At 36.9% G+C, this 13,717-nt stretch overlaps 1 protein-coding gene and 1 long non-coding RNA gene across 5 annotated transcripts; one reads left to right on the forward strand and one right to left on the reverse strand.

The window, feature by feature from the left end:
• Positions 1-7,273: 7,273 nt before the first annotated feature.
• LOC130979379 (cell division protein FtsY homolog, chloroplastic-like) lies at positions 7,274-11,040 on the reverse strand. Of its 4 annotated transcripts, none has more exons than XM_057902810.1 (12): positions 10,695-11,040; positions 10,458-10,562; positions 10,244-10,317; positions 10,082-10,140; positions 9,738-9,775; positions 9,521-9,641; positions 9,280-9,348; positions 9,103-9,185; positions 8,605-8,673; positions 8,294-8,356; positions 8,037-8,175; positions 7,276-7,645 (listed from the first exon to the last, which is right to left on the reverse strand). In XM_057902810.1, exons 1-11 carry the CDS (start codon positions 11,022-11,024, stop codon positions 8,062-8,064), a joined length of 1,125 nt encoding a protein of 374 aa, XP_057758793.1. In that variant the 5' UTR covers positions 11,025-11,040; the 3' UTR covers positions 7,276-7,645; positions 8,037-8,061. The 4 variants fall into 4 exon arrangements, with proteins under 4 accessions (XP_057758790.1, XP_057758793.1, XP_057758792.1 ...); XM_057902809.1 differs by having other exon boundaries at positions 7,276-7,657; XM_057902808.1 differs by having other exon boundaries at positions 7,277-7,642.
• Positions 11,041-11,607: 567 nt separating this feature from the next.
• Positions 11,608-13,174, forward strand: LOC130982779 (uncharacterized). The gene is made up of 3 exons (XR_009087200.1): positions 11,608-11,949; positions 12,199-12,296; positions 12,914-13,174. It is a non-coding gene; the product is annotated as an uncharacterized LOC130982779 (long non-coding RNA).
• The last annotated feature ends 543 nt before the right edge of the window (positions 13,175-13,717 follow it).

A 13,717-nucleotide genomic window follows, 5' to 3' on the forward strand; every position in this document is an offset into this window, starting at 1 on the left:
GTTAAACGCCAGGTTGTAACGTCTGTTTGGCGTTTAACTCTGGTTTGTGACGTGTTTCTGGCGTTTTACTCCAGAATGTAGCATGGAACTGGCGTTGAACGCCAGTTTGCATCATCTAAGCTCGAATAAAGTATAGACAATTATATATTGCTGGAAAGCCCTGGATGTCTACTTTCCAAAGCCATTAAGAGCGTGTCATTTGGAATTCTGTAACTCCAGAAAATCCATTTCGAGTGCAAGGAGGTCAGAATCCAACAGCATCAGCAGTTCTTTGTCAGCCTCCTATCAGATTTTTGCTCAAGTCCCTCAATTTCAGCCAGAAAATACCTAAAATCATAGAAAAACACACAAACTCATAGTAAAGTTCAGAAATGTGAATTTTGCATAAAAACTAATGAAAACATCCCTAAAAGTAGCTAGATCCTACTAAAAACTACCTAAAAATAATGCCAAAAAGCGTATAAATTATCCACTCATCACAACACCAAACTTTAATTGTTGCTTGTCCCTAAGCAACTGAAAATCAAATAGGATAAAAAGAAGAGAATATACTATAAATCCCAAAATATCAATGAATATTAGTTCTAATTAGATGAGCGGGACTTGTAGCCTTTTGTTTCTGAACAGTTTCGGCATCTCACTTTATCCCTTGAAGTTTAGAATGATTGGCATCTATAGGAACTCAGAGTTCAGATAGTGTTATTGATTCTCCTAGTTAAGTATGTTGATTCTTGAACACAGCTACTTTTATGAGTCTTGGCCGTGGCCCTAAGCACTTTGTTTTCCAGTATTACCACCGGATATATAAATGCCACAGACACATAATTGGGTGAACATTTTCAGATTGTGACTTAGCTTTGCTAAAGTCCCCAGTTAGAGGTGTCCAGAGCTCTTAAGCACACTCTTTTTGCTTTGGATCACGACTTTAACCACTCAGTCTCAAGCTTTTCACTTGGACCTGCATGCCATAAGCACATGGTTAGGGACAGCTTGATTTAGCCGCTTAGGCCTGGATTTATTTCCTTGGGCCCTCCTATCCACTGATGCTCAAAGCCTTGGATCTTTTTGACCCTTGCCTTTTGGTTTTAAGGGCTATTGGCTTTTTGCTCTTGCCTTTTGGTTTAAAGAGCTATTGGCTTTTTCTGCTTGCTTTTTCCTTTTTTTTTTTTCTTTTTTTTTGCCACCTTTTTTCGCAAGCTTTGTTCTTCACTGCTTTTTCTTGCTTCAAGAATCAATTTTATGATTTTTCAGATCATCAATAACATTTCTCTTGTTCATCATTCTTTCAAGAACCAACAATTTTAACATTCATAAAGAACAAGATAAAAAATATGCACTGTTCAAGCATTCATTCAGAAAACAAAAAGTATTGTCACCACATCAATATAATTAAACTAATTTCAAGGATGAATTCGAAACTCATGTACTTCTTGTTCTTTTGTATTAAAAATATTTTTTATTTAAGAAAGGTGAAGGATTCATGAAATTATTCATATCCTTAAGACATAGTTACTAAATACTAATGATCATGTAATAAAGACACAAAACATAGACAAACATGAAGTTCAAAAACCGAAAAACAGAGATATAAGAACAAGGAAGTTAAGGAATGAGTCCACCTTAGTGATGGTGGCGCCTTCTTCTTGGAGGACCAATGGTGTCTTTGAGCTCCTCTATGTCTCTTCCTTGCCTCTGTTGCTTGATCCCTAGTGATTTTGGTACTCTTATCCTTAGTTGCTCCCAATAATTGTGTGGAGGAAAAATGTATCCCTTGAGGCATCTCAGGGATTTCTTGATGAGGGAATTCCTCATGCTCTAGTTGAGATCCATGAGTGGGCTCTCTTGCTGTGCAGTCAAATGCTCTATTACTGAGCTATGGACCCTTGAGATGAATCTCTCCATCTCCCATGACTTAGAGGTGGAAGCAATTGCCTTCCCTTTCTTCTTTCTTGAGGTTTCTCTGGCCTTAGGTGCCATCAATGGTTATGAAAAAACAAAAAAGCTATGCTTTTACCACACCAAACTTAGAATGTTGCTCACCCTCGAGCAAGAGAAGAAAGAATAGAGGAAGAAGAAGAAGATATGGAGGAGAAGGAGAGAGTGGTGTGTTTCGGCCAAAGGGGAGAAGAGAGGGTTGTGTTGTGTGAAAATGAAGAAGGATGGAGGGGTTTATATAGTGGAGGGAGAGGGAGAAGGTTCGGCCATTTAGGGTGGGTTTGGGTGGGAAAGAGATTTTGAATTTGAAGGTAGGTGGGGTTTATGGGAAAGAGTGGATGGATGTGAGTGGTGAAGAGGTGATTGGAGAATAGTGTTATTGGATTGTGTGAAGAGGAGAAAAGGTGAGTTGAGGTAGGTGGGTATCCTGTGGGGTCCACAGATCCTGAGGTGTCAAGGATGAATCATCCCTGCAACAATTAAGCATGTAAAATGCCCTCTGCCTGCAATCCTGGCATTTAACACCAGGCTGAAGCTTGTTTCTGGCGTTAAACGCCCAGATGTAGCATGTTTCTGGCGTTTAACGCCAGCCTGATGCTTGTTGCTAGCGTTAATGCCAGCTTTCCTTAGGGTGCAATCCTGGCGTTTAAACCCCAGATTGCTGCTTGTTTCTAGCGTTCAATGCCAGATTCATGCTCTGTTCTGGCGTTGAACGCCAGCCAGATGCTTCTTACTGGCATTTAAATGCCAGTAAGCTCTTCCTTCAGGGTGTGCTATTTCTTCTGCTATTTTTGATTCTGTTTTTAATTTTAGCAATTGTTTTGTGACTCCACATGATCATGAACCTAATAAAACATAAAAGAACAATAAAAATATAGATAAATAAAAATTGGGTTGTCTCCCAACAAGCGCTTTTTTAATGTCAATAGCTTGACAATGAGCTCTCATGGAGCTTCATAGGTGATCAGGTCAATGTTGTGGACTCTCAACACCAAACTTAGAGTTTGAATGTGGGGGTTTCTCAACACCAAACTTAGAGTTTAGTTGTGGCCTCCCAACACCAAACTTAAAGTTTGATTGTGGGGGCTTTGTTTGACTCTGTACTGAGAGAAGCTTTTCATGCTTCCTCTCCATGTTTACAGAAGGATAGCCTTGGGCCTTAAACACAAGGTAGTCCCCATTCAATTGAAGGACTAATTCTCCTCTATTAACATCAATCACAGCTCCTGCTGTGACTAGGAAGGGTCTTCCAAGGATGATGCATTCATCCTTCTCCTTCCTGGTGTCTAATATTATAAAATCAGCAGGGATGTAAAGGCCTTCAACCTTCACTAACACGTCCTCTACCAATCCATAAGCTTGTCTCGTTGACTTGTCTGCCATCTCTAATGAGAATGTGGCAGCATATACCTCAAAGATCCCTAGTTTCTCCATTACAGAGAGTGGCATAAGATTTATACCTGACCCTAGGTCACACAGAGCCTTCTCAAAGGTCATGGTGCTTATGGTACAGGGTATTAAGAATTTACCAGGATCTTGTTTCTTTTGAGGTAAAATTTGCTGAACCCTTGTATTTAGTTCACTAATGAGCAAGGGATGTGCATCTTCCCAAGTCTCATTAACCAACAACTTGGCATTCAGCTTCATGATGGCTCCTAGATATTGAGAAACTTGCTCTCCAGTTACATCTTCATCCTCTTCAGAGGAAGAATAGTTCTCGGAGCTCATGAATGGTAGAAGGAGGTTTAATGGAATCTCTATGGTCTCTGTATGAGCCTCAGATTCCTTTAGGTCCTCAATAGCGAACTCCTTCTTGTATGGGAGACGTCCCATGAGGTCTTCCTCATTGGGATTCACGTCCTCCCCTTCCTCTTTGGATTCGGCCATTTTGATTATGTCAATGGCTGATAAACCACTATTTTATGGTTTATCTTGTGCTCAATTGAGTGGTTTTTATCTATTCTTTACCCATTTATTCATACTATTTTCATGGTTTTGTATTTGCCTTCCTAATTATGTGCTTTGATTGAAAACATGCTTCCTTGGCTTTTATTTCCTTTTATTTAATCCTCTCTTATTACCATTAGATGCTTTGATATGTGTGTTAAGAAATTTCAGGAATTACAGGGCAAGAATCGCTTAAAGGATGAAAATAAAGCATGCAAAAGTGGAAGGAATACAAGAAGTTGAAGAAACTGCTAAGCTGTCTAGCCTGACCTCTTCGCACTCAAACGGTCATAACATGAGCTACAGAGGTCCAATTGACGCGGTTCCACTTGTGTTGGAAAGCTAACGTTCGGGGCTTTGATTTGATATATAATTCGCCATAGTGGCTGTATAGATAGGCGACGCGAATGCGCACTTCACGCGGACGCGTCGCATCTGCGAAACTTCAATCCGCGCGGACGTGTGGATGACGCCTCCGCGTCACTTTGCCGCGACCTGTACGGACCAGATTTCACAATCAGCGATTTCTGGGCTGTTTCTGACCTAGTTTTCGGCCCGGAAAACACAGATTAGAGGCTATAAAGTGGGGAAATGCATTCATTCATAAGAATGCATTCATAATTCACAATTTTAGGTTTTAGATGTAGTTTTTAGAGAGAGAGGCTCTCTCCTCTCCCTTAGGATTTAGGATTAGGATTTTTAGAAATTAGGATTTATCTCATCTTCACATCAGGTTCAATATTCCTTTATTTTGACTTCTCTTCTACTTTGAGATACTTTAATGCTTTTATTTGTATTTGATTTATGTTGCCCAATTGGCTTATGAATTTTTCCATGTTAGATTTTACTGATTTGAATGAATGTTACTTGAGGTATTCCAGATATTTATGATTTTAATTTAGCTTTTTATATTATTGGCTTTAATTGATTAACTGGAAGCTCTTGAGTTATCAACTATTCATGCTTGATTGTTATGTCGGCTAATTAACTGGAATTCCACTAACTCTAGTCTTTCCTTAAGATTTGGCTAGGACTTGGGAAATCTAACCAATTAGTTCACTTGACTTTCCCTTGCTTACGCAAAGGTTAACTAAATAGGATTAACTTCCATTCTCATAGGAGTAACTAGGATAGGACTTCCGAATTTTCATATCTTACCAAAAGTTTATTTTATAGTTAATTATTTATTTTATTTGTCCTTTAATTTACTTGTTCCCCACTTTCAAAACCCCAATTTACAAAACCCATAACCAATAATAAGAACATACCTCCCTGCAATTCCTTGAGAAGACGACCCGAGGTTTGAATACTCGGTTATCAATTTTAAAAGGGTTTGTTACTTGTGACAACCAATACGTTTGTAAGAAAGGTTGATTGCTTGGTTTAGTAACTATACTTACAACGAGAGTTTACTATAACTTCTAAACCATCAATCTTCAGTTCTTTCAAAATGGCGCCGTTGCCGGGGAATTGCAAACGTGTGCCTTATTATTGGTTATTGTAAATATTTTTCAAAAAAAAATTAGATTTTTTTTTAATTTTTATCTTATCTTATCTTTTTCAAAATCTTATCTTATCTTTTTTTCAAAAATCGTATCTTTTTCAAAATATTTTCTTTTTGTTAGTTTTTGTTTTTATTTTCTTCTACTACTATGAACTCTCACCCCTTTGGCTATGAGTCTAGTTACAACTTTATTGCAGAAAGAGGAGATTACAATGAGAACAGGCATCAAGGTTGGAACAATCAAAGATGGGAGGAGCCACAAGGATTTAATCAACCCTCATGGCAACAACCACCTCTAATGGACTATCAACAACCGTTCTGTGATGCATATCAAGGCAATGAATGGCTATGGTTAGGGGTGAAAACATGCCAGGTCAGGCCAGGCTTTGCTCTTAACAGGCCTGGCCTGTCATATAGTTGATTGGCCTGAGCCTGACCTACAGCCTATTATAGGCTCTTTATAAAGTATTAGGCCTGGCCTGTTATTTAGCCTGGCCTGGCCTGAAGCCTGTTAAAAGGCCTGATAATTTTTTTTTATAAAAATAAAAAAATTATTTTTTAATAAAAATAGTTATATGTAATATGTCATATATTTAATATTTATAAAAAAATTTAAACTTTTAATATATTTAAAATATACAAAAATATTTATAATAAAATATAATAAATTTAAAATATCTCATAATTTTATTAATAATAAATAATTATTTACATATTTAATTATATTTTAACAGGTTCAGGCAGGCCTGACAGGCCTATAAAGCTAATTAGTAAGCCTCGGCCTGGTCTATTAATGTATTAAGGCTTTTAAAAGAGCCTGGACCTGTACCTATTTTATAACAGGCCAGACCAGGCTGTACCTATTTTATAACAGGTCAGGCCAGGCTAGGTCAAATACAGGCCAGGCTGCAAGCCCCTGGCAAGCCGCTTGGCCTTTTTCCACCCCTACAGTTGTGGTTCACATTCTGCGCATCCTGAATTGAAAAAACAATTTGGATGATGCAAGATTTCTAGCGTAAAATTATCAGGAATGAAAAAGAAAATATGCGAACCACCCCGGGTAATTCTTGGCAAATAGTCACTTAAGTCACAACCTCAATGCAATGTTGGGTGTCTTGGTGATGGTGACTTACATTGACATTTGCCATATGCCTCTTAACAGTTCATGTAATGTAACACTTGGATGAAGATCATATAAGCTGCAATGTGCAGTTTAAAGAAACAGCACATTAAATCATGGATTCATCATAATTGCCTAATTACTTTCTGATTGGTGGTTCGACCCTTTGAAATGTAAACGGTTTATGCAGGAAGCAGTGGTAGCTAATGCTTCAGTGGTGAAGAGTGGAAGAAATTTGACTGTAATTGCACTTGACTTCAAGCTCAAGAAAACTGGAAATTCTGTCTATATTTGTCATTCTACCTACTATAACATGCCAGCTTCTAGTCTATGATTATGAACATATAGCTTTCAGATGCAAGTGGCTCTAGATTCATATTGATTGTCATACCAAAATTCTTAAGATGAATTAGCCTATTCATAATGTTCTACTTCCCTCTGTTAATTCCAATGGGGTTATCCTCTTTTAGTGATAATTTACAAAACAAATATGAAATATTGTCAAACATATGATGTGGCAACCTAGAGTAGTAGTGTATTACACATAAAATTTTGTATTATAAAGTTTTTAACTTTGTTATTAACTGAGATGTAAGCACGCATTGTAAAGACCATTCTAATCATATCAATAGTTTTTAAAAATTATATTAACTTTTTAAATAAATTTTAAATAACACCCACATCATTCATGTAGTAATATTTTACTTACCATTCAGTAATGTATGAACGTTACCAAAAAGGCAAAAACCAAACCTTTTAGATAATTATTATGGGTAAATTTCCTTTACAAGTGCAAATTTGCATAGATGATGAATTGATATGGTTGAAACTGAAAAACCTGAGAAATCTAAGCAAGAAAAACATATCATTAATCAAACAGATATATTACAAACAATGGGGCACATGTTTACATGCACATCATATAAACACCTTTGTGTTGTCAAAAACTGAGCCACAGAGAATGAAAAATGTTTCTATACACCCTAACGTGCATCAAAAGCAATATCGTCTCTGCACCACAAAATCATTTACACAATTTTGTAATGCCTTGATTGCCTTCCCTCTCCTAAGCATGGCTTCACTGCCAGTCTTTCCTATGACCTGGTATTGGCTCTTCATATCCATGCCAAGCTTTTCTGCTAATAAATGATCTTGAAGCAGAACATATACAACAATGGTATGGAAAAGTAAATTGAAATAGCCAATACAAGCAAGAAAATGTCCTACAAGCACAAGGCTACAATTCAAAGTGCTTCTGGTTTAACTAAAATGCTAATATTTCATTTTTCATAGAGTTCTACATTTTTAAGGTAGCATTTTATTACTGTCCATAGAAGAGAAAGAGAAGCTGGGGTAAAAAGTATGTTTGGATAACTGATATAAACAAAAGCTTAAATAGAGATATACAAGAGACATGTCTTGGACAGTGTTTTAGCCATTTTCTGTACTTTCAAAATGCGTGTAATTCCAGTTATACCATGACAAATTTGCAAAAAATTTCATGACGAGAACAAATCATAATTCGCATACCATATTAACATAACCTAACATTGGTTTATGAAAAGATGGCATTGACAAAGGCCTCTGCATCAAAGGGTTGAAGGTCTTCTACACGTTCACCAACACCCACAAATTTAACAGGGATTCCAAGCTCATCAACAACACTGACCTGACAACAGATATCAGTGTCTTACAATTTCAACATGATTGCCCAGCAAAAATAAATAATATTAGATTTGTTGAGCCCTAAAATAGTAGAGATCAGTAAGATGAAATGAAGAGAATACCACACAGCCGCCTCTTGCAGAACCATCCAGCTTGGACAAAATTAAACCCGTAACACCTACAACCTGCACATTGGAGGTTTTAGCGTTGAAACAGTTTAGGTAACAACTAACATCGAATTGATTTGGAAATATTAAGGGTCAATAATCACACTACACCCTAAAAAGCTAATATGTGATAGACAATTCATTGGGTCACGGTTTGATAAAATATGTAAGCACGGGAAGGGATAGAATGAAGTTTATTATTCCTATTAGTAGAACTTCGAACTGGTCAGACAAAAATCCAATTCAAAACATAAACTAGTGTTTACCTCATTGAACTCTCTTGTCTGTGGCAGCATATTCAAACCTGTAGTTCCATCCAGAACCAGTAGGATCTCCTGCAGACATCATCAATACCCTCACATCGCATTATGAGAGAGAGAGAGAGAGAGAGAGAGAGAGAGAGAGAGAGAGAGAGAGAGAGAGAGAGAGGCAACTCAGGTAAGAAAGAAGTTATTGTTAGTGTCAGCCCATGAGGAATTAAAAATGTCAAAAGCGCACAATCTTGTTGAACAGGGATAAAGAAGTCATTTAGATGAAACACAGATTGTAAGAAAATACAGATATAGAGAGTTTTCGTACATTAACAAAGATTGTAAGTACTATAATGGCTCATCAAATTCTGTCTGGAAGTCTAAAAGCTTACCCCTCAGAGCCTCATATGAATAAAACTTGGGAAATCACTTTCAAATCATAAGTACATCTATCACCAGAAGTAAAATGCGTGTAAAAAGAGCAAAAAGTAACTGCCAAAAACTTGGACTTACATTAGGGGCACCAGCAACGACTTTGCTCACTGCCTTTTTACAAGAAATCAATTCTTCCATTAGGCTGTAATTAGTGTGTAAACCTGACAATTCAAAGTGATCAGCAGCGTTAGTATTACAAACAATCAAGTAGTTCATGAAAACACAAAATAGCTATCTGTAAAATTTCGCACTTACGTCCAGATGTATCGCATAAAACAATATCGAAACCTAGTTCTTTTCCCTTTTTCACAGCTTGTGTAAGCACTGCAAGTAATACAATATAGTAACAACTATAGATATAACAATAAAGACTAAGAAACAAATTTAATCGAATTTTTTAAAGAATAAAATCAAATAAAGTAAGAAATGAAGTTATGTGAAAAAGAATGAACAGAAGATCTGGTGGTAATTGAGTGAGCTCTAACTTCATTTGTACCTGATGATGCTTTGGCTTTCTCTGATTCAGCCCTAACAATCTCACAATCAGTCCTTTCAGCCCATATCTCTAGCTGATCACCAGCAGCTGCTCTAAATGTATCACCAGCAGCCATCAGTATCTGGTTGATTTTTAAAGATACAAACAGAAAACCAGCATTAACCATCATATCCTAAGTAGTCATGGCATAAACCAAACTCAAGTAACATAATCTAACCTTTGCCCCTTCTTTCTTCAGTCTATACGCCAGCTTTCCTGCATGAAAGAGCTGTCATGTTCGCATGCTTTTAAATTTCTAAACTGTTTGCCTCTGCTTCATATGTTAAAAGAATTGGAGTTTTTAAGCACTAGTTACACTATAACAGTATCAACGACCAAACTTTAACTTATTAGTTACTCTATGCCATAAAAGTTTAATATTTTTCCAACCTCACCAAACACAACAAACTTTTAGAAGTTTGTTCATAGGAGAGAAAGATAAAAGAAAATTGTGTTTCATAGCAATTTTTGGTTTCATTACAAGGCAAATAATAGGGTCAATTTCTTAAGTCTTTTTCTTACCCAGAGATGTTGTCTTTCCACCACCATTAACACCAACTATCATTATTACAGCTGGCTTCCTGAAGATAACAAATTAATCCAATATAAAGCACAAAATTGGCAACTAATAAAAATTGCTGTCTCATAACAATGTCAAAATCAAAAGTTAAATAGCCCTCTCACCTGAATCCAAGTTGAAGTTCAGTTTTACTCCCCTTAGTCGTCAACAAATCCAAGACATTCTGTTTCAATGCTTCCTAAAGCCATTCAAATCCATGCATAACATATTTCATGTCACAAAATTTGAAATTCCCTGGTATATTAAGTAATATAGATAAAATGATCAAAGTGCAAGGATTTTCTTCTATCAGAGTGTGTGTGCTGATTGAAATGATACCTTTATCTCAGTGCCTGATTTGAGCTTCCCTGACAATATATCCTCACGCAAATTCTCCACTATCTTAATAGTGATTTTTGGTCCAAAATCAGACACCAAAAGAGCCTGAACACAAAATGAACACATCAAATCATAAACTTAAATAGTAAATAATAAAAAACCATTTTCTTTTTCAAATAACATTACATTACGCATTTTATTATTTTAGGAGCTTTTCAATTTCGTAAGAAGCTAAACCTCTTCGAGCTCGTCGAGTACTCGATCGGTGTCGGAGAGATTCCAATAGAGAAGAAGCTCGTCGATGACGGCGAGGTTTTTCCGCGTCTTCGTGAACCCGCCGGAGAATATCTTCTCAACGTCGCTCTTCGCCTTCTCCTTTATTAGCCTCCCAAGCTTTGTGAAGAATCCGGTTTGACCAGCCATACACCTGAACCGCCCACCCGAATCGGGAACCGAACCGAGTTTCCCGGTACAGAAGAACGCGAATTGCGGTTGAGAATTATAAAAAGGTCTCGAGATTACTGAAGAGTAAGAAGCGCACATCGAAGAAGAAAAAGAAGAAGCCATTTTTTCCCTTCTTCACAGCGTTTCACTTCACTGAACCCAAACAAGTAACAAGAAAAAAGATTAAGTTAAACGGCGTCGTTTCAGTTTATTTTAGAGTGGATAAACCAAGGTTGCAAGAATCGGACCGGTCAAAAAACCGGTAGAGTGACTGGTTCATTAGTTTAATGGTTCGACCAGAATTCAACCGGTTTAATTAAATATTAAATAAAATTATTAAAAATTAAATATATAATTTCAAATTAAAAAAAATCATCAATCATCAATAAAATTATTTCAGATAATTTAACAAAACACCATCAACTAGGGGTGTTCAAAACCGAACCAGACCGAACAAAATCGGCCAACCGAACCGAAAAAATCGAAAACCGAATAAACCGAAAATTGAAAAAACCGAAAAAATTATATTTTTCTGTTTTTATGCGGTTCGGTTCGGTTTTCGGTTTTAATACTAAAAACCTTAACCGAACCGAACCGAACCGGTCAACTAAAAACCATAAAAAACCATTCGCCCCCCACCCCCAAACGGCCCAAGCCCAACCCATCAGATAACCTAACATGACCCCAACCCATCAGATAACCCTAAACCACTAACTCACTAACTCCTATTCTCCTACCCTAGCGCAGCCAAGAAACCTCATTACCCCAACCCTTCCCAGCCCCCTCCCAGCAGCGCCTCCTAGCCCCGCCTCCCAGCCCCTCCCACTCCCAGTCCCGCGAACAAGCGCCTCCCAGTCCCGCGAACCAGTGCCTCGCAGCAACGCCTCCCAGCCGCGCCTCGCAGCAACACCTCCCAGCCGCGCCTCGCAGCAATGCCTCCCAACAGCGTCGGACCAGCCACCCAGTAGCGCCGGACCAGCCCCTTCCAGCATGCAGCACCTCCCAACACCGAACACCAGATATGGAGGATCCAACTCATCCAAGTCAGGTATTAATTTGAATTATTTTTGTTTCATGTTCAGTGAATTTTCGTTTGAATTTCAGGTCATTGTTAAATAATTTTATTTTGTTTGAATTTATGCTTTTGTTTGAATAATTTCTGTTCTTTGTTCAGTGTAATTTTGTTTGAATTTATGCTTTTCTTTGAATAATTTTTGTTCTATGTTCAGTGTATTTTTGTTTGAATTTCTGGTAATTTTACATGTTTTCATCTTCAAATTATATTAAACTTGCATAGGGCAGCACAACAGATAGCACCCAAGATCAACACAGCACCTTGCCACTTCCACCCAGCAGCCGATTCAAGTGAATATGGAGCCCGAGCCATCTATTCAGGTAATGTTTAGCTGTTTACCATTCTTGTTCAGTTTAGTGTTATCAGTTTATTGTTAAGGTTTTGTTCAGTTTATTCTTGATAATTTGTTATTGCTGGAATGCTGGATAATGGTTATTGATTTATTGTTCAGTTTATGTTGGTAATTTGGTCTTGCTTGTTATTGATTTCTTGTTCAGTTTAGGGTTATCAGTTTATTGTTCAGGTTTTGTTCACTTTATTCTTGATAATTTGGTATTGCTGGAATGCTGGTTAATGGTTTATTGTTCAGTTTATGTTGGTAATTTGGTCTTGCTTGTTATTGATTTCTTGTTCAGCTTAGGGTTATCAGTTTATTATTCAGGTTTTGTTCACTTTATTCTTGATCATTGCTGTTTATTGATTTATTGCTGACTTGGTAATTTGGTACTGTTGTTGCCTTGTTGGTTATTGATTCATTGCTGGTTATTGATTCATTGTTGTGACTTGGTTAATTTGGTTAAGAGAACTTCTAGGCAGTGATGAACATTATTGTTATAGGCAATTTTTGGTAGTGATACATTGTTGCGCTATCTATAATGATGAACATTATGACTTGTTTAACTTTCATTTATGTTTTCTGCCTATTTTGCATGTGCAGGTTTGGGGCTGATGTGATGGAAGTAGTTGCATCTTGGACAAAAGCCTTGTGCGTTGACATCTCTCAAGGCCGCATACCAAATCATGTTGATGATGTCAAAGCTGAAGCTAGTGACTTAGGAAATAAAGTTTTATCTAATTGGAGTGTACTTCACATTAGGACAGGCAATGGTTTCCTTCTCCAAGAATTAGCTAAACAGGGTATGGTATTTATTGTGATGTTCTGCACTTTTAGTAATATATGCTGTATAATTCTTTTATATAAAAAAGAGAAAAGAAAGACTTTGTAAAAGTTAGCAAATTTCTGAATTACTCTTTATTATAACAAAATGTGTATTGTTGGAAATCGGAAGGCATGTGAATCTTGTGCCATATAAATTTGTTCATACACAAATATATTTAATTGCTAATTAAATGAGAATTCCATAGCATCAAAACCAAGGTGTGAATATGTGAAAATCATGAAAAACAAAGATATATTCAAGTAAACAAAGAAAGTTGCTACATAAAGGTGGCATGGAAATGTATATACTAATACTATTATATGCTTTTTTGGAGGGAAGGTACATTTATAAGATATATTATCTTGCTACCTTTCTAAGTTCTCTGATTTGACTGGCACGGATTATAGTGAAAGGGCCAAAGCGTTGCTAATCGATGTATTTTTTTTAATTGATTGAAAAAACCGAACAAACCGAACCGAATCAAACCGATTTTAATTGGTTTGGTTTGGTTCGGATTGCTTCGATAAAAAAATCGAACCAAACCGAACCGCAGTTTAATTACACGATCGGATCGGATGACT

Source organism: Arachis stenosperma, chromosome 5, assembly GCF_014773155.1.
Source record: "Arachis stenosperma cultivar V10309 chromosome 5, arast.V10309.gnm1.PFL2, whole genome shotgun sequence".
NCBI classification, from domain to species: domain Eukaryota; kingdom Viridiplantae; phylum Streptophyta; class Magnoliopsida; order Fabales; family Fabaceae; genus Arachis; species Arachis stenosperma.

Coding starts and splice junctions, on each gene's coding strand:
- LOC130979379 (XM_057902807.1), bottom strand. CDS start 11,024: ATGGCTTCTTCTTTTTCTTCTTCGATGTGCGCTTCTTACTCTTCAGTA. Junction 8,674..9,102: donor TCGTTGCTGGTGCCCCTAAT/GTAAGTCCAAGT, acceptor TGATGTCTGCAG/GAGATCCTACTGGTTCTGGA. Junction 8,357..8,604: donor AGACAAGAGAGTTCAATGAG/GTAAACACTAGT, acceptor TCCAATGTGCAG/GTTGTAGGTGTTACGGGTTT.